This window comes from Sminthopsis crassicaudata, chromosome 3 (genome assembly GCF_048593235.1).
Source record: "Sminthopsis crassicaudata isolate SCR6 chromosome 3, ASM4859323v1, whole genome shotgun sequence".
Taxonomy (NCBI): Eukaryota; Metazoa; Chordata; class Mammalia; order Dasyuromorphia; family Dasyuridae; genus Sminthopsis; species Sminthopsis crassicaudata.
This window is the reverse complement of record NC_133619.1, coordinates 594,718,676-594,743,180: the sequence shown is the minus strand read 5'-3', so window position 1 is coordinate 594,743,180 and position 24,505 is coordinate 594,718,676. Positions and strand designations below refer to the sequence as shown.

Here is a 24,505-nt window from a genome sequence, read left to right as displayed (position 1 = left end):
ATTGCTGCTATTGGGCTTATATCCCAAAGAATACTAAAGAGTGGAAAGGGACCTGTATGTGCCAAAATGTTTGTGGCAGCTCTTTTTGTTGTAGCTAGAAACTGGAAGATGAATGGATGTCCATCAGTTGGAGAATGGTTGGGTAAATTATGGTATATGAAGGTTATGGATTATTATTGTTCTGTAAGAAATGACCAGCAGGATGAACACAGAGAGGTTTGGAGAGACTTACATCAACTGATGCTGAGTGAAATGAGCAGAACCAGAAGATCGCTGTACACTTCAACAACAATACTGTATGAGGATGTATTCTGATGGAAGTGGAAATCTTCAACATAAAGAAGATCCAACTCACTTCCAGTTGATCAATGATGGACAGAAACAACTACACCCAGAGAAGGAACACTGGGAAGTGAATGTAAATTGTTAGCACTACTCTCTATCTACCCAGGTTACTTATACCTTCGGAAGCTAATACTTAATGTGCAACAAGAAAATGGCATTTACACACATATATTGTATCTGGGTTATATTGTAACATATGTAAAATGTATGGGATTGCCTGTCATCAGGGGGAGTGGAAGGAGCGGGGGGATAATTTGGAAAAATGAATACAAGGGATGATATATTTTTAAAAATTACTCATGCATATATATACTGTGGAAAAAAAAATTCTAAAAAAAAAAAAAAAAAAAAGCAAGGCTGTGTAGGCCATGCCCAAAGAACAGTGAAAAGCTTGGGGCTAGGTAGGAACCCATTAGTCACAGACCACAAAAAGCATTGGTGGGAAGGCTCAAAGTCAGATGAAAGAGCATGGCCCTTGTACTGGCATTCCATAATAGCCAGATGGCTTAGTCTCTGGGCCTTGGTGTACCGTCACCGTAACAAGCTCCTGCCATGTTACTGGTTTTGTCTCTCTTCACCATGTGCTGGATTAGCAAATCCATTGAGGTGGGGCCAGGATAAGGACTGGGCCATAGACAACACTAAACACATCAGGACCTGGGAAGGAAGGTAAGATAGAAAAGAAGTGCAAGGAAGTCCGGGGGCCAGCCCCTGAATCAATCACTCTAGAACTCATCAGACAGGATTTAAGTTAAGGCAACAGACTTTAATGTGGTTAAAAATACATCAAAATCACCCCGTCTGTTGTGAAAAGGGAAAAAAAAAAAAGCTGTTAGCATACAGCTTCCAACCCCCATGAGGTCAGGCTGCCTGGAGGGCCCACCAGGCAGGAAGCCAACCCCTTAACTCTTCTCCCCCAAACCCTGTTTACCCTGCTGTACCATTGGCTGGGTGGGGGTGTCTTGCAGCCCCATACCAAACCATTCTAAGCTACTCAATACAGAAAATGCCCAAGTATGACCCATGGACAATTAACTCCAGAATGCCATGGTCCAATGGGCTGGACCAGTTCTTGGGACGAGAACCACAGGCCAAAGTGGAATGTGCATGGGGCTGAATCCCTGAAACAAAAGCCACCAGCTTCAGAGCTCTCTGGGTCCAAGGCTGAGGGGGCCAGGTATACAGTACTCTTTTTGGATCACTCGTCCACTGGGACCTGCCTAGGGTCCTTGTGCAACAAAACCCCTTTTCCTGCCCAGGGCTAAGCAACCACTTTAAGAGCCAAAAGGAGGGAATATAGCTTTGTAGAGCTACCAGCAGCAAGTGTGAATTCTGAGATTTGGTCACTAGTAGGAGAAAGGCTAATTAAAAGGGGGCCCAAGAAGGGTGAATGAAGCCCTAGTGTGGTTAACTGTTGTTGCCTGGGTAAGCAGATCCAGCACTGAATCCTTGAACAGGGTTTACTATTGAACCAAGGAGTTATAATCTGTGGCAAGATGAAGCATCTGGACTCATTAGCTCATTTCCCAGCAAAGGGACCCAATGTGGTGGGCTAGAGGCTGCTTCTGTAGCCCCAGGCCTACAGCAGCTCAGAGGTAGCTGAAGTGAGTTGGGCAATGAGTGCCATCTATGCCCTTTTTATGCAGAGAGAAGTCCAAACTAACTACCCAGAAAGCCCTGTGTGGCCTTGGAAGGCAACTCTGGGCTAGCACTCAGAGAGGCAAAGGGCAGAGGAAGAAAGGGCACCTTGGAAGACTGAGAAGGAATAAAGGGACAGAAGCAACAGACCCCAGAGGTGGGAAAATGCTTCCTAGTCTGAAATGTAAATGAAACCAAGTGCCTAGTCAGGGTCCACAAGAAATCCCTTCTAGGGCAAACGTGTATCCATTCACCCGTCCCATTGCCAGCTCCTGAGAGCCCAAGTGTCCCATGCCACACCTTCAGGCTGGCCCTACTAAGACACGGGATAACATATAAAGTTTCAACTAATGCTACTCTGGTCTCTGAGGCCTAGGACTCCCCTGGAGAAGGAAATCTAATCCAGAGCCATCCAAAAGAAATCAAAGAGCACAAGGGGAAGGGAAGACTATGACGCTGGAAAACAAGGTCTATGAGAACATGATTTAGGATTAGTCTGCAAATGAGACTTGGTGTGACAGCCTCTGTGATGTGGAAAAAGGCGAGGAGGGATGTGGAGAAATCAAGGTGGCCAAGGTCCTCCAAGCCTGTCCCTTAGTCTACTCTACCCTGCAGTTTGTGTGGTAACTCTGGTCCCCCTGAGGCAAAAGGCTGGGCTGGAGAAGTCACAGAGAAACCCTGATAGGGCAGCTGGGGCTTGGCTGGTCCTGGAGCATCATTTCCTCCCACAGGTTTGCCTACACCACAGTAGGCATGATTGACAGTGTAAGCAGGCAACCTGGTCAAAACAAGGAAAGGCAAAACTTGTCACCAGGCTCATTAGATGGGAGATGGCTCCCAAGCTATAGATTTCTGGCCCTTTCCAGAAACCAGCCAATCGTGGGAGAAATCTTGTGCTCTTCTGTCCTTGGCTGGTGTAGAGGCTAATCCAGAGCCCGAGCTCTCGGCCCAGACTCTGGAAGTCCAGGTGGCCACCCTTCAAGCAGCAGGCCCTGTGACCCCTGCTCAGTCAAGGAAGGCAGAGTGAGAGTCTGGCTAGAAGCTTCACTGGAGCAATCCCAGGTGCTGGCTGAGGATCATTCTGAGGAATCCATGGAAATGAGGAAGAGAGAGAGAAGGGGGGCTGTGATCCTGGGGCTGAGCTGTTATGGGGACAAGAGGCAGCCCTTGAGGCTCTATACAACCCTTGGTAGTGATTCAAGAACATCCTGGACAACAGGAAAGGGAAGCATCAATCTCTCTCCACGAGGAACAGGCAGCCACTGCACCGACTCAGTTATAGGCCCGAAGCTGGGAGTGGGATTGTTGTAGTCAGAAGGGAGACAATCTATTGCTAATTAATAGTCCTCCTCCAACCTTATCAACTCCTCAATAATAAACTACTGTGCAACCCCCACCCCCACCCCAAACCTCAAACCATCCTCTTTGGACAACCTCTTTTCAGTCCGCTTGTGCTGGAGGGAGAGGCAACTGTGAATCATAAGGCTACTGGGACGCATGGTCTAGTTTGAGCACAAGACTCCCACTGGATGGGTCTTTAAATGAACGGGCTCCGCGCTCTTGCCTCTCCCCCCTGGAAAACACAAATAAGAGGGGCAAAGACAGTGCTATGGGAGAGCTCCATCCTCTCAACCAAGATGTAAGAGCACATGTGTACTTGTGCGTGTATACACTGGGACACCAGTGAATTACGGTCATGGGGGCTGGGAGTGGGGTGAACTGCAAATCTGGGAGGAAGGGAAGGAGGGACGACTAGCCACATAAACTGCCATGATTGGGCAGGTCACAGGCGCCACCCCCAGCTGAGCCCTCCAAAGCACAGAGTAGTCACACGTCTCTCCCCATGCATTAAAGCACAGGAAAGTGAGCACTCGTTTTATACATGTATGTATATAAAAGTATGGGGTACCGCACACACTTTTATATGCCATATATATATAAAAATCGTCTTCAAAAATCTAAATTGGAAAGTGTCAAATGCCTGATGGGCCCCAGCTCTTCCCCACAGCCCCTAAGCCAAGAGGGGACACAGCAGTGGGACCTGTAACATTCACCAGCCCCCTCCTGCCATCCCTGTTCTTCCCTCCACCAGGGTCTCTAGTCAGCAGAATGGGTGGCTGCACCAGTCTCCATCTGGCCTGAAACATTTGGGCTCAGTTCTGGGCCCTGGGGGGTAGCCTCTGTGGGACCCAGAGCCCGGGGGGCCTCCGGGCCTAGGCCCTCCACCAAAGGCTCAGCACCGCTGTCCCTCCGAGGGCCTCTGGGGGATTCTGGGGTGTCTGCTTCGCCTGGCGGAGGGTGGGCACTCAGATCCTGCACCTTCTTGTTCAGGTCGTTGCGTTCGCTCTGCAGGGCCCGGCAGAGCTTCTCAAGCCGCTGAATTTTCACTTGCAGGCCCTCTAGTTCCTTGTCTCGAAGAGTTTTCTGAAAGGAAAGATGCCTTTTTTAGAACTCAGCAGCTGAAGGGTCCAGGCCAGTGTCCCAGACTAAGGCTCACTGCTGGCTCCCAGCACATGGACTGCACTGACATGTTCCTCCTTAGTCTTGAAAAAGAAGCTTGATCCACCACCTAGAGGGGATATCAACCCTGAGGTTATGCCCCACCCCAAACCCCCAAATGATGCATTTCACACCATGTCCTCTAGAGTTTCCTAGTATCTTTCTTTCCTTCCTCATTCTCTTCATATGCTGCCCTGAGAAGCATTTTCCCTGCTGAAGGACTTCCCTCCCTTCCTCTCTCCAGCCTGGGAGTGGCCTGAACCCTCACACACCTCCTCGGCCATCTCCAGCAGTGCCTTATTGCTGCTTTCCCACCGGGATCGGTACATGGTGGTCTCTTTCTCCAGCTTCTTGATCTTTTTGGTCATCTGTCATGTGAGGAATAAAACGGAACTGTTACTGTGTCCATGAAAGCAAGAGAGGGATCTAGGAGAGGGATGGGATAATGTGGGGATCAGGTCAATACCCCAAGGCCAGGGAGGGAGTGAGGCTAATTAGTCACCAACCCCAGGCTTTCCTAGGCCTACACATCTACCACTAGTGAACAACACAGCAAGAGACCTCGTGTCTTTCCCCAAAGCTTGTTAGAGTTTGTCCACATAATTACTTTATCTTATTGGGAAGAATTGGATAATATTCACCCTAACTAGAACGTTAAAAAAAAAAAAAAAAGGTCTGACAAAACTAGGAAAATGGAATTTCCCAAAGTAGCGTCCCCAAGCTGTCCCTGGCTCCATGCCAAGAAGAAAAACTCCACAGTCCCTATTGTGTCCCCCAATAGCCCTATGAGAGACTGTAAACCTTTCCATACTCCAGATGGACAGAAACATGGCAGTGGAAAGGTGTACAATTAATGAACAAGAGCTGTACTTGAGGGGCCTGGGTTAGGCCAAAGCCATTATTACCTTTTCCATTTCTTGCTTAAATGTTGTGAACACCTCGCTGCTCTTGGACAGTGTGTTCTGGAACTCCTCAAACTTCTCTGTGTACAGTGCAAGCTGTGAAGGTGAGTTTGGGCATCAGAGCCTGCCGCCTGCCCACCTGTCGCCTCCCACCAGAGGCGCTGCCTCCCACGGGTCTTACCTGCTGCTTTAGGTGAGCCTCCTGCTGCTTCATCAGCTCACACACGCGCTGAGACTCCACAGCTTCCTTGAGGAGCTGTTCCAAAAATACTAGAGTCAGGACCGCATGCTCAGAGTGAGGGCGGTACAGAACGGACCTTTGCCGCCACTGAAGACAATAGCTTTCTTCACACTGGGCAAAGTGCCCATCTTAACCAAGGTCTTGCAGAGACAACACCAACCTCCCTGTCTCAGACTGCCATACTAACCTTCTTTGCGAACCTGGTGTCACCTCATCTCTAACACAGATGAGGAAACTGTGATCCAGGGAAGGCAAAAGGTAAAAGTTAATGCCTGAACACAGGTTTGGACTCCAAGTCCAGCCCCCAGTCCCTGCCAGGCCTCTCTGTGGCCTCAGAGCTCTCCCTGCAGCCTTTCTGACCTCTCTCAACCCTCACAGGCTGAGCCCCAAAAGGCATAGCTAAGGTTTGGTGATTTTAATTTTTAACATCCATGTTCCCTAACTACATTCAGGACCAACGGCTCACGGGATGCCCATCTCCAGTCCTGTATCCACCTCGGATGACTGAGGGAGCCTGATTGTTGGGGGGCACTTACAAAATCCTTCTCTCGCTGGTGCCTGTCCTCTGCCTCCTTCAGCATCTCCTGGGCCTGCAAGAGCTTGGCATCTACCAGCTGCTGCTGCAGATCCTTGTGTTTGAAGACCTTGTCAATATGCTGCCAAGAGAAGCCCAGGTCATGAGGAGAGGGGGCATGAGCTGGTGCCCAGACGATTGGGCAGTGAGTGCCGCAAATGACACAGACCCAGACCAGTCCTGGAGAAGTGGTCAGTCACTCAAGATCAAGTAACACTACCCCTTCTCCCTCCAGGGCTCTCCCTATGAGAACCTGCCTTCAAGGCTCCTCCTCAGGTTAGAGAAGGCTCCTCAGGTTTCACCATACCATAAAGTATCTTGGGATAGGAGACTCAAAGCTAGATGCCTGAATTCAAATCCTATTTCTGCTACAGGGCAAACCACCCAACCTTTCTGAGTTCAATTTTTGTGTCTGTAAAATGGGTGAAATAACAACTGGAGGCTCCCTATCCCCACCACTGCCCAGTATGGGCCTGAAGTAAAGTCCTTTGTACACAATATGCCATGGCTACTTTACTTGTTAGGAAATTGTAGGTGGGGACATTATTATACCCAGAAACAGCAACCTGTGTCCTCCAACTAAGCGCCCCACCATACTCAAGCTGGAACAGTGCCCAGAGGCTCCCTCTAGGAAGGGTAGCCTGGGACCTCTGTCACTGCCCAAAACTATGTTGGTGTCAGGGACAACCCACTACTGTCACCCCAAGCATGAGAGGTAGCTGGGCTTGGGCCCAGAAGCCACACCTCTTCCCGCAGCTCGTACTGCTCAATGAGCTTCTTCAGCCGCTCAGCCAGCTCCATGTTCTCCTGACGCAGCTTTGAGTTACGCTCATTATGCTGTTCCATTTGCAGCTGAATATCATTCAGGGTCACCTGGAAGTGGGAGGTCACCTCCTTCCTCTTTTCTTCTTCCTCTCGTGCTCGCTGGACACCTTCTTCCTGTAGAGCAGGTGGAAGGACACAGGTAAGGAGCCCACCAGACTGGAGGGAAGGGCCCCCAGGCTAGCTGGGAACAGAGGGACAGGTGTGTATGTTGGTGACCTCCCTCTGGGAGTAGCAGGGGGCCTGGCCTCTGAAGGACAGCTGGCGAAAATCTGTGCTTGTCCTTTGGAGGAAAGAAGCACCTTCTCCCAGCCTCCATTGGCTGGGGCCGGCCCTGTCCCAGGCACCAGGCTCACCTTGAGGGTCCGGTTGTGCCTCTGAAGCTCCCGACACAAGCTTTCCAGCTTACTGCGGGCCAGTACAGCCCGACTATGCTCACTCCTTAGGTGCTCTTTCTCTTGTACCAGCTGACTCTGCTTCTTCTGCAGGACTTTCATCTGTTTTTGGGAATTGCGGTGTTCCTCCAGCTATAAGAACAAGGGGACACAAGTCACAGAAGCAATTGTGGTGCTCACTGTCTCTAGCAGACAAAGTGAATCTTTTAGGGAGACTGGCCTGCGTGTCCCTGCTCCTAAGCAGATGGTCAGGGACCAAAGCAGCCAGACCTTTTAATCCTTCTCTACTGCTACCCAATCCAGCCTCTCTCCATTTTCTCCCTTTCTCCCCTCATTCTAAAATTTACAAATTGAAAGATTGGGTGAGTCACTGAACTTTTGGAATATCAGTTTGTCACCTGTAAAATGGGGTTAACACAAAATATCTTACAGTCCTTACAGGAGAGAAAGTGCTTTGAGCCCTCAATAACAGGATTAGTGCCCCATGAGGCTGCCTCAGACTCAGAAAAGAACTGGGCACTTAGAACAATGCCATCACGTGTAAGGCAGGGGGTACTGCCCCAGGCAACGTCCATTACTGTCAGGTCATCCCCCTCCAGGGGTGAGGGTACCTGACCTCCCTTGCCAGCTCTCATTTCTCCCATAACAAAGTAGCCAAAGAAGCTGAGAACAAATATTTCTCATATTCAAAGTTCCAGGTCATGTTGAAAGAAGGAACAGAGTGTTACAGCCCTGGGAGCCAGGCCCATCTTTCTATGACCTTGAGTGCCTTACTGAACTCTTTGAGCCTGCCTTTTCAGCTCCTGAACAGTAACTGCCCCCCACTTATTTCCCAAGGCAGCGGAAACAGGGAATGGTTCTGGCAGAGTATCCAAATCAAAGTCCCTGGCCAGACTTCCATGTTAACTGACAAGCTATTGCCCCCAGTCATTGTAGATGGAACATCACCTAGGCTGGAGGTTCACTGCCAGGCACAGTCAAGTTTACCGCTCCCAAAATTGAGGGATATTTTCTGAATGGAAATTTATTCTATAGCCAGTTCTTCTAAGAATGTTTCTCTTTTCTCAGAGATCCCAGGGAATATATCTAGGAGGATTGCCCACTAGTCCCAACCCCCACTCTCCATGTCTTTCATCAAGGAACCAAAGAGGGACTAACAAGAGACCTTTATGCTCCATCACCTGGTTTAGCCCCCAAGCTAGTATGTTGTCAACCATGTTTCCTTCAGTTCAGGCCCACACCAACCAGGAGCTCACTCACATTCTACAACCCTTAAGAACACAAAAGGAGGGCCCAGAACTGACCAGCTCAGCATATTTCTTGCATAATGCAGCCAACTTCTCTTCTGGGGTGCTAAGGGTGTTCAGCGTTTGCATCAGCAAAGTGATCTCCTTCCCTGGAAAGCAGTGACACCAGGTAAATCTTCCTCATAAGAGACAAAGCCCCAGATCCACACTCTTCAGACCCAAGATTTGCCACGTAGATGAAGGGGGGAAGGGCAGCTCAGGCTGCCTTCTTTCTCCTTCTCAACTATTTCCCTCATTGATCTGACACATCAGCAAACTCAGTAGTTCGATTTCCTGGGACCTGTAGATTTTTTCTCTTTAAAGAGAAAATAAGTGGCAGGAAAAGATGGACAAAGAAAAATCCCCACTAATCTGAGTCATCTGGAGTCTGTACCCCAATTCTACATACATTAAACTACTGTCACTTTGAGCCTCTAAATCAGGCAGGCCACAAGTGACATTTATGCCAAATTCTCCTTCTGGGGCAGGCAATTGAGGCTGGACTTGCCCAGGATCTCCAAATTCTCTTATCTCTAAAAGCCAAATTCAATCAAACAGGTTATTTGTAGTTACAAAGTTGGGAAGAGACAAAAGTCTCTGCCCTCAAGGAACTTGCACTATAGAGGTGGGGGAGGGGATGTGAAACCTTAAGGCTCAGGGGCTTCAGGCTCTTACCCAGGCCTTTGGCCTTCTTTTTTTCCTGGGCCCGCTTCTGGTCCCGATCTCCACTCTCCTCATTTGCCCGGATCTCTTCCACACCTGGATCTCCCTTGGTTGTTTCCTTCACTCCATTGACCACGGGGGTCCCTGGCTCTGGTTCTCCATTCCGGGCGGAGTAATTCCTATTCTTCTCCCCCTCATCTGGCTCGGTGTGCTCATTCTGGGCCCCGTCATCACCTGGTCCCTCCTGACTACTATCAACACAGTAGGTATTCAGTATGTCTTCCAACTGCCGACTCAGCTCCTCGGAGACATCACAGACTGGCCCTGCCTGAGGATTCTTGGTTTGCCCCCCTGTAAAGAAAGACAGGGCAGAAAGTGAATCCAAGCGCTCCCTTTAAGGTTTGTGAAAGCCTCCTCGAAACAGCCCTGGAATCTTCCTACTTCTATAGAGGAAAGCACTGAGGCTGAGGGCAGCTGTGCCTAAACCGCTGTCACAGAACGGGAACTGCCAGATCACAATTTTCTTTCTGATTCACTAAACTGTCTATGAACGATGTGGGCCTTTGCTGACATATTCTCCCAAACTGGCACAAAAGCAACAGGGAAACTTAAGGAAGTTCCTCAGGCTTTGGAGAAGTCCACTTGCCGGAGCGGCACTTCTCACATCGCCTAACCCCCCCCAGTCCAGACTAAGGGCACCCGCCGCTGCAGCGAAGAGGAGACACAGGTTAATAACAAGCACTGCAGACGGTCTCGCGCCAAGCTGGGATACAGACACAGGCGCTGCGGCCCCAGCAGGTCGCACCTCTCTAAGCCTGGGTCTCCACGTGAGGAAAATAACAAAGCGTTTTTCCACAGAATGAGGGAGAGGATGCGAGGCTCCGCTATGAGGAGGGGGCGCGGCAGCCGGGGCCATACCGTCACTCTTGTCCTGGGCCTGGCTCTTGGACCCTTCGGCAGGCCCGTCCGCCTTGGGGGCGGGGGACCGGGATGCCCCCTGACTCCTGGGCTCCGGGGCCCCGTCCGGCTTCGGGGCGGGGGCTGCCCCCGCTTCCTGAGGCCCCGCCCGGGCTTTGCCTTTGGCAGGGCTGGCCGGCAGCTTCGCAGCGGCCCCCTCTTTGTCCCGATTCTTCATCGCGGAGTCGGACCTAGCCTTCCAAAAACACAAACACAGCCGGCTTAGGGCGCCAGGCCCCGGGTCCGGCCAGCGATGCCCCCGGCCCCCGGCTCAGCGCCCAACTTCTGAAGCCAAACTTCCCCCAGCCCGGAAGCACCTCCGGGAGCTCCAAGCCGACTCCGGGAGGGATGCTTCCAGAATCGGGCCTGCCCGCGGGCGGAGGGGGGGGGGGCGCGAGCAGCCGGTGACGCGGCCCCAGCGTGCTCGGACGGCCTAAGCCGGCAGGTCGGCGGGATCGGTCGAGGCTGAGGGCCGGACGTATCCTCCTGCCCTGTAGCCTGGGCCTAGTTCCCAACTAGGAGGTCCGAACAGTCCTGGGGTTTCCCCTCCCCCCCCACCCCCCGCACGTAGCTCAGGCACGCTCAGTCCCCGCCTTCCAGGGCGGTCGGGGGAGGGGCACAACTCCGGGAGACCCCAGCCCCACATCCCACGTGGGCTCCGCCCCGCACGGCCTCGCGCCCTCGGCATGCTCGCGCGCAAGCGCGCTAAGCGCCCTCGCTCATGGCTCCCCTTTTCTCCAGCCAAGGCCCGATATCTCCCCCTCCTCTTCCCGCGTTCACGCGCTCCATACCGCGCGCCCCTCCCGGGCCTGAGTCACACAGGCTGCGATCCCGCCGTGTCCCCGCTCTCTTCTCCCACCGCCGCCTCAGCCGATCTCCCTTCTTTCTCTAATGCCGATTCCCTCCCCCCCTCCCCCAAACAAGACTCGCAGCGTAGGGATACCGGCTCAGGCCTCACACCGGAAACGTCGAGCAACGGCTGCTGATGGAAACGCCCGCCCCCTCCGCAGTCCTAGCCAATCAAAGGCCAGAGGCCTCGCTAGGCCTGTCGGGAATGGTGAGTTGGTGGTTACTTCAGCCGAGGGGAAGCTGGTCACGAATGAGGTGGGAGGAGGGAAGCGATGGAGACTACATGTCCCGACATGCTTCTCGGTGAGGATTGAGAACCAATCCCAGGGTGCAGCGGGGCTGAGTGTTTTTGCTCTCACTGTGGGAGCAAATAAGTCCCTATAAACCGTATGATCTAAGCTGTAGACCTACTAGCATCTATTAAGCGCCGGCTGTGTGACAAGCACCGTGCCAGGTCCTGAAAGGCAAAAACGAAACACTTTCCCTCAAGGGGTTTGAATTATGAGAGAGCATGAAGACACGGACGGTTAAGCCCTGCCCGATAGGCTTCACTTGTATCTATAAAATGTCAGTTAAGTAAAACGAGACAAAGTTTATTAAAAAAAAAAATTTAACCCTTTAGCATTCAATAATACCCAAAAGATCCTTACCCTATTTTTGACCCTGACAACTTGGAAGTAAACAAGCACTTATTAAGCACCTATTATATGCTCGGCACTGTGCAAAGCACAGCCACGCTGGAAGATGGGTGCTGCTGTATCACTCTCATTTTACAACTGAGGAAACTGGCTAAGCGCCTTCCGAGAGTCCCGCAGCTAGCAAGCATCTGGGGCTGAATTTGAACTCCGATCTTCCGATCTCTAGCCTGCCACCCAGCGGCCAACAATATGGCTCCCACTAATAAAACAGAGCCCCCACCCCCACCCCACCCCGTGCCAAGGGGCTTCCCTCCCTCCTAGAGAGGAGACGCTAGCCCAGCCACCTTCACGTGCATGCGCACCCACGCGGGGAATTTTATTCCTCGGGAGGCTTTGGGAACTGGAGGGTCAGCAGTAGCCTCAGGGAGGCCAGAGATTCCGAGGTGGGAACAAACTCTAGGCCAGGGGACACCGGCCTTCACAAGGGGGAAGACAACGCCCTAGGAGATTTATGGGGGCAGGGCTGATGAAAGGCGGCACCGGGAGCCCCTGGACCTGGAGGGCGACATGGGACAAGTCCTGGTGACTGCTGTGGGGGAGGATGGAGAGCCAAGAAGCTGGGGGAGGGGAGAACAAAGCTCACGGAGGCTGGGGGCTGCCTGGAAACGGCACCACTTGGGGGGGGCCGCGAGAGTTGGCAAGGGGCCGGATGTGCGGGGTGACGGGCACCGAGACTGGCCGCTGAGACACAGAGAAGTGTAGTGAGGGGGGCGCAAGTGTAGACTGACTGGGCTGGAGGAACCTCTCGAAATTCCTAGAAGACAAATTATTTTTTGGAGCCATAGCATAGACACAGACTTTATTAAAAATCTATTAAAACCTTGAGGCGGTGAAGGAGAAGCCAGTGGGGAGAGAAGGCCCGCCGCAGCCTGGGCTGGGCAGAGGAGGAGTGCCGAGGCCGCACCAGGAGCAGGCTGCCAGGCCCAGCTCGGGGCGCTCGGAGGCTCTGCTGTAAAACTGTGCAGGAGAGACAAGGCTTAAATGCATGGAGGTAACTGACATGGGGCGGAGGAGATTAGGGAAAAAAAGAGCTCAGGACTTGTAGTGTGGGCGTGACATTGACAAGAAATTAGCAAATTTCTTTTTTTTTATTTAGAAGGAGTAGTTAGAGGGGTAGGTCAATGACTGGCAGAGACCAGTAGCAAGAGTGCCAAGGAGAGGATGTATCAGAGAAGTCAAGAATGAGGGTTCAGAAGTCATTAGACTTGGCAATTTGGAAACAGCAGTTTGGGTGATTAGAAGCCATATGGTAGGTATTAAGGAATAAAGTAGTGAAGACACTAATTGTAGATGGCTATTTTATTTTAAAGTCCATTCTGATAATTTTTGGGTTTGCATCATGTACATTTTAAAAATTACTTTTTTTCAGCAAAAATCTGTTTTCCCTTTCTCCCATCTCTCCCCACATTAAGAATGAAAGGGAAAAAAATGAAAGAAAAACAAAACCTCAAGCAAAGCACATTTCTGCATCTGGCAATGTCTAAAAGAAAATCATCTCTCTGCACCTTAAGTCTCTTTTTTTTTTTTTTTTCAGGAAGTGGGTAGTCTTTTTCATTATTCTTCCTCTGAAATCATAGAGAGTCATTATGCTGATTAGAGTACCTAAGGTTTGCAAAACTGTTTAACTTTACAATACTATTAAATATTGTATAATTTGTTTTCCCGGTGCTGTTCACTTTACTGTGTATCATTTCATAAATTTTGTTTTTTTCTAAAATCATTCCCTTCATGATTTCTTACAGCAAAATGCAATAGTTATCTATTATTGTATTACTATGCCATCACTTGTCCAGCCATTTCCCAATGAATGGGCATCTAACTTTTCAGGTTCCAGTTTCTTGCCATTTCAAGAATAAATATTTTTGTACATCTTTATAGCTTGTTTTGCAAACAAGACACGATAATCCTTGTCCTAATTCATACGTTGTTCTATGGTAGTAAAGAAAAAGAAGATTGCTGTCAAGTCAACAGTATTATTAAGTATTTGCTACATACCCATTACTGTGCTAAGTTCTGGGGACATAAAAGTAAAAACAATTACTACTCTCAAAGAGCTAATAATATAATCTACTTTGAATTTATTGTTATATGGTGTAATAAGTTGGTCCAAATCTAATTTCTACCAGATTGATTTCCAGTTCTCCCAGTCATTCTTGTTAATAAAGAAGTTCATGTTTGGAGGTAGCAAACCCTCAATACTGAATTAGTGCTCTTATGTGTTAGGCACTGTGGTAAACACTTTACAAATATTTCATTTGATTTTCACAAAAGTCTTCTAGGTAGATGTTATAGACTGTAGTGAGCTGTCGTCTCCAGAAGCTGCCAGATCACTCTCTGGGAAGAGATCTGCTGTGTCTACTACAATCTCTCAGACAGATTCTTCTTCCTGTAATGAACCGTTGTCTCCAGGCAGTTGCTGTTAACTCTTGTCCTTAGAAGTGACTTCCCTTCCTGCAGAGAGCCCCGTCAGGCCTGATGTAATGCAGAGAGTCTTCTTCTTTCTCTGAGAGTCCTCTCTTTTATTCTCCCAGAGAATGGGCGTGGGATAATGCAAGGGCTTCTGGGAAGAACCACCCCAGCCAATGAGCTTGCCCCCTCTATCAAGTCAACCTGAGTTCTCACCTTGTAATTGTCCAGAAAACCTGAGTTCTCACCCAGTAATCCTAACATCTCCCCCTTTCTTTTGATTTAGAACATAGGACAGTCATGACCTTGAAACATAAATCCATCAATATGGGAAGTATTACAGATAATTACATAAATTACATAAGCATATAGTAACATAGTAACATAATACATGCTAGAAGTATATGACAAATAACATAATCAAATAATCATAAATTGAAAATTTATAAATGTCCATAAGTCCATTGTCCATTAGTCTCATCTTGTGTGAGGAAGTCCAATGATTCCTGCTGGTTTTAAAGTTCTTTAACAGTCTTTTTATTAGCCATGCTCTTTCGGTGTAAGATGTTTCTTAGATCTTCTCCTTTATTTTGAGGTCTTTCTCTTTTTCTATCTCTCTCCAGGTGCTTGTTGCCACCCATCTATTTCCTTCTTCATCTGTTTTCTTCTGTCTGTTAAAATACAAGCAAACCCTCTCTCCCAGGCAGTTAACCTACCTAATTTTCTTCTATTTACCACTTTCTAAATCTCTTCTCATCATCTGACAATTACATTGGAGTTGTTTGCACTGGGCACAGCCCTGTTGGTTTAAAAGGCCTGTATTCTCCCCAAGTGTAATCCATTTTTGCAATCTGATTGCCTTTTGACTGACTTATCAGGTAATCCCTTTCTGCCATGTGATTGCTTCTCTGCTGATTGATTAAATCAGAGTCCTGGCCTTCTAAAGGTTCTTTGGGTGTAACATCAGCTGCCATCATGCCCCAAGTCTTTTTTGCCAGGGGCCCTGGACCTGGACCCCTCATCCCATTTCCCTGAATTATTCTACACTCTGATGCCCAATGGAGTCCTCTGTTGCATTTTGGACATGGGGTTTTAGGTCTTCTTTCACCCTGTCTTCTCACTGTATCTCCATATCTACACTGAGCTCTTAGATGCCCTATTTTTCCACATTGAAAACATCGCCGATTTTCTCTAGAAGGCCCTTGCCAGGAGGGACCCTGTCTTTCCACATTCATCATTGTCCGGCTGTAAAAAGCATTTGTTCCCACTGTAGCACAGCGTCTTATGATCTCCTCTAAAGGAGCATCTTTGTCTAATCCCCATATAATTCTTCTGCAAATCTCATTGGCATTTTCCTTAGCCAGATGTCTGGTCATTATTTCTGTAGCTGCATTTTCTCCAATAGTTCTTTTGACAGCAGTTTGCAAACGTCCCACAAAATCTGCAAAAGGTTCATTGGGACCTTGCTGTATTTTAGTGAAAGCCTCTCCACGATCTTTCTGTCCAGGAAGGACACCCCAAGCTTTTATTGCAGCCTTAGCAATTTGTTCATATATTGTCATGGTATAATCAGTCTGTTCTGAATTCTCTCCATACCGACCTTCACCAGCCAAGTGCTCAAAAGTGAATTGTGTGTTAACTCCTATTTCCAAATTGCATCTGACTTGAATTTTACATAATTCATGAAATTCCGAAAGCCATAATAAATTTTCTCCAGGTTCCAGGCATATCCTTGCTATGGATTTCCAATCATTTGGGGTTAGGACTTCATAAGACAAACCATCTAGTAACATTTTAACATAAGCTGATGTAGCCCCATAAAGGGTACAACCTTTTTTCAAATCTTTAATTTTATTCAAATCTAAAGGTGCATATCTTCTCATTTTATGACCTACAGAATCAATATTTTCAATCACAGGATATGCATGTATAAAATCACTTATATCCTGTCCTTCTCTCTTAGCTTTAACCAATGCTTTTTCTAATCTTGTCATAGGCTTAGGCTGCTTCACAGGCAATTCTGTTTGTGTTTCTGCCTCTTCCTCTCCTCCTTCTTGCTCCACCCATGAAGGGTTAATTGAGGGAGGAGATGGGAGGTGCTCCTGTTGCTGTTGCTCAGAATTGTACTTAACTTCATTGTTATCTGATTCCTCCTTTTCACCTAGTTTAGTTGACACCTCCCCATTTTGCTCCTTCATCTCTTCCTTTAGAATAACATTTTTTAAAGCCAATTGGATTACATTGTATATATGAATTGTATCTTTGGAAATTGAGTTTGGCCTGGAATTGTAGTGTTCACCTAATTGCTTTCCTACTAATTCCCATTCATCTGGATCCAATTCTTCTTCCAGAGAAAAAGAAGGACATATAACCTTCACAGTTCTTAAAAGTTCAGTAATCTCCTCTAAAATTATAATCAATCCTTGGCTTTTCATAACCTTGATGATGCTCTCTAAACATTTTCCTTGAACAGAAGGTGTTTGCCCCATTTCACTATAAGAGATTCCTGGTTTAGCCCTTAACAAGTTAAGTTCCTTATTTATCTATTAGCACGCTCACTTAATCTTTAACAAAGTTTCCTCGTTACTCACGGTTCTGGGTCAGAGAGACTGAGATCTAGATCAGAAGCTTTTCCACTGGAATCAGGACTGTGTCTGTCCCTGTTCGGGCGCCAAATTGCGAAGGTCTGGTCTAGCTCCTCTTGTCAGGATAAGCAAAAGTCCTTGCCCCACGTGTGGACGCCAAATGTAGCGAGCTGTCCTCTCCAGAAGCTGCTGGATCGCTCTCTGGGAAGAGATCTGCTGTGTCTACTCAAATCTCTCAGACAGATTCTTCTTCCTGTAATGAACCGTTGTCTTCTCCCAGAGAATGGGCGTGGGATAATGCAAGGGCTTCTGGAAAGAACCACCCCAGCCAATGAGCTTGCCCCCTCTATCAAGTCAACCTGAGTTCTCACCTTGTAATTGTCCAGAAAACCTGAGTTCTCACCCAGTAATCCTAACAATAGACCTCATTTTACAGTTGAGAAAAATAAGGCAAATTGGTTAAATGACTTATCTGTTAGGATTCTTACAAGGTACTAAGTCACTGGAATGAATAGAGACAATTATCTAATTCAGTATGATTGATTTGACCCTACAAGGAGATGTTATGGACCAGAACTTGAAACAAGGTACTGAGTGGAATTGAGGAGACAATGGTTAAATCTAGTTTAGCATTGATTTAATCCTACAACAAATAATGGTTTCTTAGTGATGTAATGATTGGTGAATACTCAATGTGCACCATATAAGCAAGAAGCTCTCAGGGCCAGGGAGGACTTTGGGAAAACTTCTTGGGAGATTCAGAGTGAAGATTCATTCCCATTTCCACATTTGTGCTGGCTGGAGATATTTGGACAAAAGTTCTAGGGAATCAAGGAGAGAGGCCTCTAAGAAAGCTAACTGGGCACAGAAAAAGATTCAGGATTTTGACATTTTGACGCACACAATAAAGTGTCCGGACTTTAACTCCTGGCTGCATTTGGTGATTTATTGGAACTGAACTGAAACTAAGGCTGCCTCCAGAAGCTCCCCAAGAAACCTGCTCCCAGAGAACGATTATATTTTAGAGAAGAGAACATTACACTTATCCATGGTCACATAGCTAGAAAGACTGGATGTGTGTTGGGATTACTAGGTGAGAACTCGGGTTGTCTGGATAGTGACAAGGTGAGAATTCAGGTTGGACAATTTACAAGGTGAGAACTCAGGTTGACTTGATGGAAGGAGCAGGCTCATTGGCTGAGGTGGTTCTTCCCAGAAGCCCTTGCATTATCCCACGCCCATAGTCTACATGGAGAAGGATAAGAGCTGGAGGAGATTCAAGGAGAAGACTCTGCATTGCATCAGGCTTGACAGGGCTCCCTGCAGGAAGGGAAGTCACTTCTCTGGACAAGAGTTAACAGCAACTGCCTGGAGACAACGGTTCGCTACAGGAAGAAGAATCTGTCGGAAAGATTTGAGTAGACACAGCAGATCCCTTCCCTAACTTCTGCTGCTATTGATCCTCCCACCCCAGACATATAGGTGTCTGCTTTAATCTTTGGCCAGTGACCGGGCCAATTGGCACCTCTAATAACTGTACGATCTGCACCCGTGTCTACCAATCCTTCAAATGGTATTCCGTTTATATAAATAGTAAGCATAGGTCGGTCAGCTGTCACAGCTGCTGTCCAAATATTCCTGGATTTTGTTCATTGGAGTCAAAATCTAGGCGACTATCACGAGGTTGCTTATTAGGGGTCCGTAACAATAAGCCTGATGCTACTACTTCTCCTGGTTGATAAATCACACGTTGTCTGCCTGTGTTAGTGACTGGGATATTAGATACACGTTCTCCAGTCTCCCACATCAGTGTATGGATGGACACTGTTTTGTAGGCACTCTCAGAAGGTGAAATGGTCAAGCCTACTGTGCCTGGAGGCAAAGGATCCATAGGCTCAACAGGAACAGATTTCACTTCTCCAGGGAGTATCTCGGTAGTCTCTACTGCACACAACTCTATTTTTCCTAATTTCAACTCTTTATTTTCAACTCAGGTCTATGTTCTATCCTGTAGTTCCCCCTTCTATCTCTTCCCATGGGAGTGAGGCTTTCACTACTGTTAACTCTGGGCCACGTCACCAAGAATGTTTTCTCTCCCTTCCCACTCCACTTTTAAGTTCTAGCTCCCTCTATCTTGTCTCCCTCATTCTCTTGGCCACCCAACAAGTATTTATCAAGTACTCTACACCAGGTGCTATATTAGGCTGCTTTTGGGAAGGTTTTTTTTTTTGTTTGTTTTTTCCTTTCATTTTTGTCTTTGTATTAACCAGTGCTTCATGTGATGCATGAAAGCTCATGATGTAGATGTGGTTATTCATTCACCCAGTGCCTATGAGACATGGTGGTGACTTCAAAGACCTAAAATTTTGTTGGTGTGGCTGGCTCTCCAAATTCTTTCAATAAAAGGCCTTTTCCATTTCTCCCAGTTGTCAGGGTACCCCACCCTCTCAGTAATTTTGTATATCTGTATTTTATGCCTCTATGGCCAGATGTCAGCTCCTGCTCATTTTTGTAGCTTCATTACTTAGCACAGGGCTAGCACATAGGATAGGGACTAGCCCAGTGATTCCAGAGACATATGGAACTCCAGGTGAGTAAATGCCTTCTACCAATGCAGATCAGCACCTCCCCTTGCAAACTATGGGCATCTAAAGTTGCCCAGGGCATTGACAGCTCAAGGAACTGGTTTACTGTCACATAGCCAATTCCCACTGCTCCCCCTTCCTAAAATAAAATTCCTCAATTATGTTTGGAAGAATTGCACATGTTTAATCTATATTGGATTACTTGCTGTTTTAGGGAGTAGGGAGGGGGAAGGAGAGGGAGAAAAATTTGTAACACAAGGTCTTGCAAAGGTGAATGTTGAAATCTTTACATGTATTTAAAAAAAAGCTATATGAAAAATGTGGAGATATGTATAGAATACACTTTTTTTTTTTTTCCTGAGGCAATTGGAGTTAAGTGACTTGCCCAGGTCACACAGCAAGGAAGTGTTAAGTGCCCAAGGTCACATATGAACTCAGGTCCTCCTGACTTCAAGGCTGGTGCTTTAACCACTGTGCCACTTAGTTGCTCCAAAATGCACATTTTTAACCCGTATTGGATTATTTGCTATCTAGGGGAAAAGGAGAGAAAGAGGGGAGGAGAAAAATTAGGAACAAGATTTTGCAAGGGTGAATGTTGGAAACTCGTATTTTGAAAATAAAAAAAGCTATTTAAAAATGAAAAATTTAAAAGCTATTATAAAAACATCCCTTTTCATTTGTATCTCTCAAAATCTTGTCTTCCTTCAAAATCCAACTCCAGGGTTACCTCTTCCATGAAGTCTTCCTGAGCAAGAGTAAGGGCATTCCAGATGGGGCAGAGAGTCAGTGCTAGCTCGTGGAGATAAGAGGGAGAACATTGTGAGGAAGCAACTCCAAGGAGTTCGAGGAAGCTGGATTGGAGAATGCAGAGGAGTAAAATGTATCAGGAGGCCGATTTTGTACCTTTAGGAAAATCACTCTGGCAGCTGTGAGAAGAATGGATCAAAAGAGATTTGAGGCAAGAAGACTATTAAGGCTATCAAAACAGTCAAGGCTAAAAAAGAAAAAAATTAAGGAAGCAAGAAGTGATAAGAGATTGAAGGAAGGTGGGGGCTCTGAATGGAGAGAAGAGGCATTTCTGAGACAGATGAAGGTAAAAATGACCTTACAGACTTATGTGGATACCGATACGTAAACAATAACCAAATAATACTTTTTTTTTCTTGGTGCAGAAGTGGAACAAGAGGATCCAAAAAGCCTTTTGTACCTAAGGTTGTTCAGCCCTTTTCCATGTCCTAAAAAGAGCAGGCAGCAGGAATCAACTGCAAAGGAATAAATCATTTGAGCCCTAAAAACCCCTTTTGAAGAACATGAAGGAGAGAGGGGAAGAGCTGGCTAGTTGCCAGCATGTGAATAAACCCAGGACCTTAAGATCGGGGGTTAGGTACCTTGTAATCACTTCACTGTGTGGGTGACAAAGGGGATGACTTGCTCAAAAAAAAAAAAAAAACAACCCAAAAAAACCCCCCTACTAGTAACAGAACTGGAATTCAGACTCAGATTCCCTCATGCTCAAATACAGATGTGTTTTTTTACAACACCATGTATGATAAAATGCTCAGTAGCTTCCTGATTACCTGTTTCCTGCTTGCTTCTCATAGTGACACTAAACCTCTCGTACATTTTTGGATTGCTAGAGATGAGTTCCTCTAGCCCAATGCTCATTTTATAGGGGAGAAAATGAAAACTGGTGGAGGGGAGAGTGGAAGTGACTTGTCCAAGGTGACACAGCCAATGATAGAACTGTGACTTAAAACAAGCCCGTTTGAAACAAGCTCCCCTCAGATCCAGAGAGTGCCCTGTCCCCAGTTGCAGGGATATTTTTCCATGAGGTCAGGATTCTGACTCCACACTTCAATCTTTCATGCATCTATACTCCAAGGGGATGGAAAAAGGTAGAAGCTCTGTGTTAAATCAATTGGAGTCAAGCAGAAAATGAGTAAGTTGGAAGGATGCTTTAAGCCTGTATAGTGCAATTTTTTTTTTTAACTTGACCAAAAAATGTGCTCCCCACTGGGTAGGGGGGATAGCTGAATTATACTAAGTGTCATACAATAAGCTAACTGCAAACCCAGGGAAGGCTCTTGCCACAGCACTGGAATCCTATCAGTTTCTAGAATGGCATAAATTGAACATACTTTTGTTCTTTTCAGAGATGAGATTCCAACCCTCAGATTGGGCAAGTGGAACTTTGCCAAGATTACTAAAACTTCAAGAGTGCAAAAAAAAAAATAAATGTAATAAATATCCCTCTAGCAGCATAAAGTTACTACAGTGACTAATTCCCTTTCCCATTCAACTGAATGCTTTAGGAATTTGTGGCCAAAGAACTGGAGCACATTATGGGTTACAAAATGGATAATTTTGATTATATTAAGTTTTTTGTACAAACAAAACCAAACAAGATTAGAAGGGAAGAAATAAACTGGGAAATTTTTTTTTTATATATGCAAAGGTTCTGATAAAGGCCTCATTTCCAAAAGATATAGAAAATTGACTCAAATTTATGAGAATTCAAGCCATTCTATTGATAAATGGTCAAAGGATATGAACAATTTTCAGATGAATTAAAACTATTTCTAAGTCATATGAAAAGGTGTTCCAAATCTATTGGTCGGAGAAATGCAAATTAAGACAACTCTGATATACCACTACACACCTGTCAGATTGGCTGAGATGACAGAAAAAGATGACAAATGTTGGAGGGGATGGGGGAAAATTGGGACACTGATGCATAGTTGGTGGAGTTGTGAATACATCCAATTGTTATGGAGAGCAGTTTGGAACTATGCTCAAAAAGTTATCAAACTGTGCATACCCTTTGACCCAGCATTGCTGTTATTAGGATTATATCCCAAAGAAATACTAAAGAGCGGAAAGGGACCTGTATGTGCCAAAATGTTTGTGGCAGCTCTTTTCATAGTAGCTAGAAACTGGAAGATGAATGGATGTCCATCAGTTGGAGAATGGTTGGGTAAATTTTGGTATATGAAGGTTATGGAATATTCCTGTTCTGTAAGAAATGACCAGCAGGATGAATACAGAGGCTTAGAGAGACTTACATCAACTGATGCTGAGTGAAGTGAGTAGAACCAGGAAATCCTTGTACTATAATAGGATTATACAATGACAATTCTCATGGACGCAGCTCTTCTCAACAATGAGGTGATTCAGGTGAATTCCAATGGTCTGGTGATCAGAGCCATCTGCCCCCAGAGAGAGGACTGTGGGAACTGAGTATGGATCACAACATACCATTTTCACTCTTTTTGTTGTTGTTTGCTTGCATTTTGTTTTCTTTCTCATTTTTTTCCTTTTTGATCTGATTTTTTCTTGTGCAGCATGATAGTTGTGTAAGTGTATAGAAGAATTGTACAGGTTTAACATACAGTAACAGGGAAAAACATTTGGAACACAAGGTTTTGCAAAGGCGAACCTGAAAATCATCTATGCATATGTTTTGAAAATAAAAAGCTTTAATAATAATAAGAAAGTATTCCTTCTATTACTTTCATATCATGAAGGGGGCCTAGGGGTATCTTGCAGGTTGCACCAATTGCTAAAATTATTAGTTATACTCTGCACATAACCTCTTACCACAATCAACACAAAAGGCCAATATGTTAAGAGCCTTTGCTTAATTTATACCGGAAAAAAAAACAAACAAAAAACTAATTAGGTATAGAATTTAGGTAACCCAGGCTGGAAGCAAGGAAATCTGGGTTCAAAGTCTAGCTTTTTCACTTAATCACTATATGATACTGGGCAAGAATACAACTTACTCTGAGCCTGGTTCCTTCTCTATACAATGAAGAGGTTGCATTGAAATCCCAAATGGTTTGGAGACTATGATCAATGCATTTCTCTTCCCTCATACAGAGGATGGCCTTGTGCAGCCCCCTGAATTGTGGAGAACACTGCTCCTAGGTTGCCCTCTTTTCTATCCAAAGCCAGAGCCTTCACACCAGGGGACCTGCACTGGCTACTCTGGGCCATCCCCTACCAGATGGAGATTTGTCACAACGACAAAATTTTTTGAGTACAAAAGGCAAAGTGTCTACTTCATCGGGATTAGAAACAAACATTGAACCCAGCCTTTATAGTATGAATCCAGGTGTATAAGGGTACAGAAACAGCTCCTCTTCTTTTAAAAAGGGTGGCTAACATGGCTGGCTACAGTTGCTCCTGGATCTAGGGGTCCTCACCACTACGGCCTGCTGCATCCTGTCTTGTGGCCATCCAGTCTCAAAGGAAGAACTATTTAATTATACCCCAGAAGTGATGATTCAGCCTTTGGCTGAATCCCTTCAATGAAGAACTGGCCAGTGTCTGAAAATTAGCATTGCCTTTTTAGAGGGATAAAAATAGAGTTCAAGGTGAATAGAGGCATAGATCTGTCTGAACACAGGTCTCAATGTCTCAAGCTTTGGCTTCCTCATCTGGAAAATTATGAGGTTGGGTGGATTACTTCTAATTTCTAGTTCAAAAATCTCTTTTACATTCCTAACTTGCTTATTATCTCACAAATAAGGATCAGAGACAAGATATGTCCGATCTGACATTCAATTCAGTGTTATTCCTGATTTATCAAAAGATGCTTAATTAATTTGGTGTCCAGATAGATAGAGTTCAAGGGGTCCATAAATTTGGATGGAAAAAAACCTACGCCCTTATTTTCACTAACATAACTGAAATTTAGCATTTCCCTCGATTATAATTTTTTTTCCCAGAAGGGTCCGTGACACAAAGGTTAAGAATTCATGCATTATTCCCTGTTGCCTTCCCTTAAGACAGGACGAAGCATGGTTAATATTTTTAGAAATACCCCAGTCTCCTTAGATTTGGATTCGAGGGCGGTCTGAGATTCCAAAAGGTCTCATGGTAATGTTTACAGAAGGGAGGTGAATTGCTTCTGAAGCCACAGAGCAAGTGCATGACAGACTGGAGTCTGGACTGGCTTCTCCCGGCAAAGCAGGCATCTTACTCCCTTCTAGCTACAAATTGTCAACCTCACTCCAACCGCATTGCAAGAGTCTAAATGAAAAGAGACTACCAAGAAC

General features: G+C 46.3%; 1 protein-coding gene and 1 long non-coding RNA gene across 8 annotated transcripts; one reads left to right on the top strand and one right to left on the bottom strand.

Annotated features, from left to right (window-relative positions):
* Nucleotides 1-1,090: 1,090 nt before the first annotated feature.
* Nucleotides 1,091-11,372, bottom strand: TXLNA (taxilin alpha). Of its 7 annotated transcripts, none has more exons than XM_074305337.1 (11): nt 11,266-11,372; nt 10,284-10,518; nt 9,378-9,716; nt 8,721-8,812; nt 7,378-7,548; nt 6,944-7,138; nt 6,162-6,281; nt 5,566-5,640; nt 5,388-5,480; nt 4,755-4,850; nt 1,091-4,407 (listed from the first exon to the last, which is right to left on the bottom strand). In XM_074305337.1, exons 2-11 carry the CDS (start codon nt 10,498-10,500, stop codon nt 4,081-4,083), a joined length of 1,725 nt encoding a protein of 574 aa, XP_074161438.1. In that variant the 5' UTR covers nt 10,501-10,518; nt 11,266-11,372; the 3' UTR covers nt 1,091-4,080. The 7 variants fall into 7 exon arrangements, with proteins under 7 accessions (XP_074161438.1, XP_074161440.1, XP_074161434.1 ...); XM_074305339.1 differs by having other exon boundaries at nt 10,284-10,513; nt 11,266-11,286; XM_074305333.1 differs by lacking the exon at nt 11,266-11,372 and adding an exon at nt 11,114-11,255.
* LOC141563793 (uncharacterized) lies at nt 11,251-22,938 on the top strand. The gene is made up of 2 exons (XR_012488513.1): nt 11,251-11,379; nt 20,167-22,938. It is a non-coding gene; the product is annotated as an uncharacterized LOC141563793 (long non-coding RNA).
* The last annotated feature ends 1,567 nt before the right edge of the window (nt 22,939-24,505 follow it).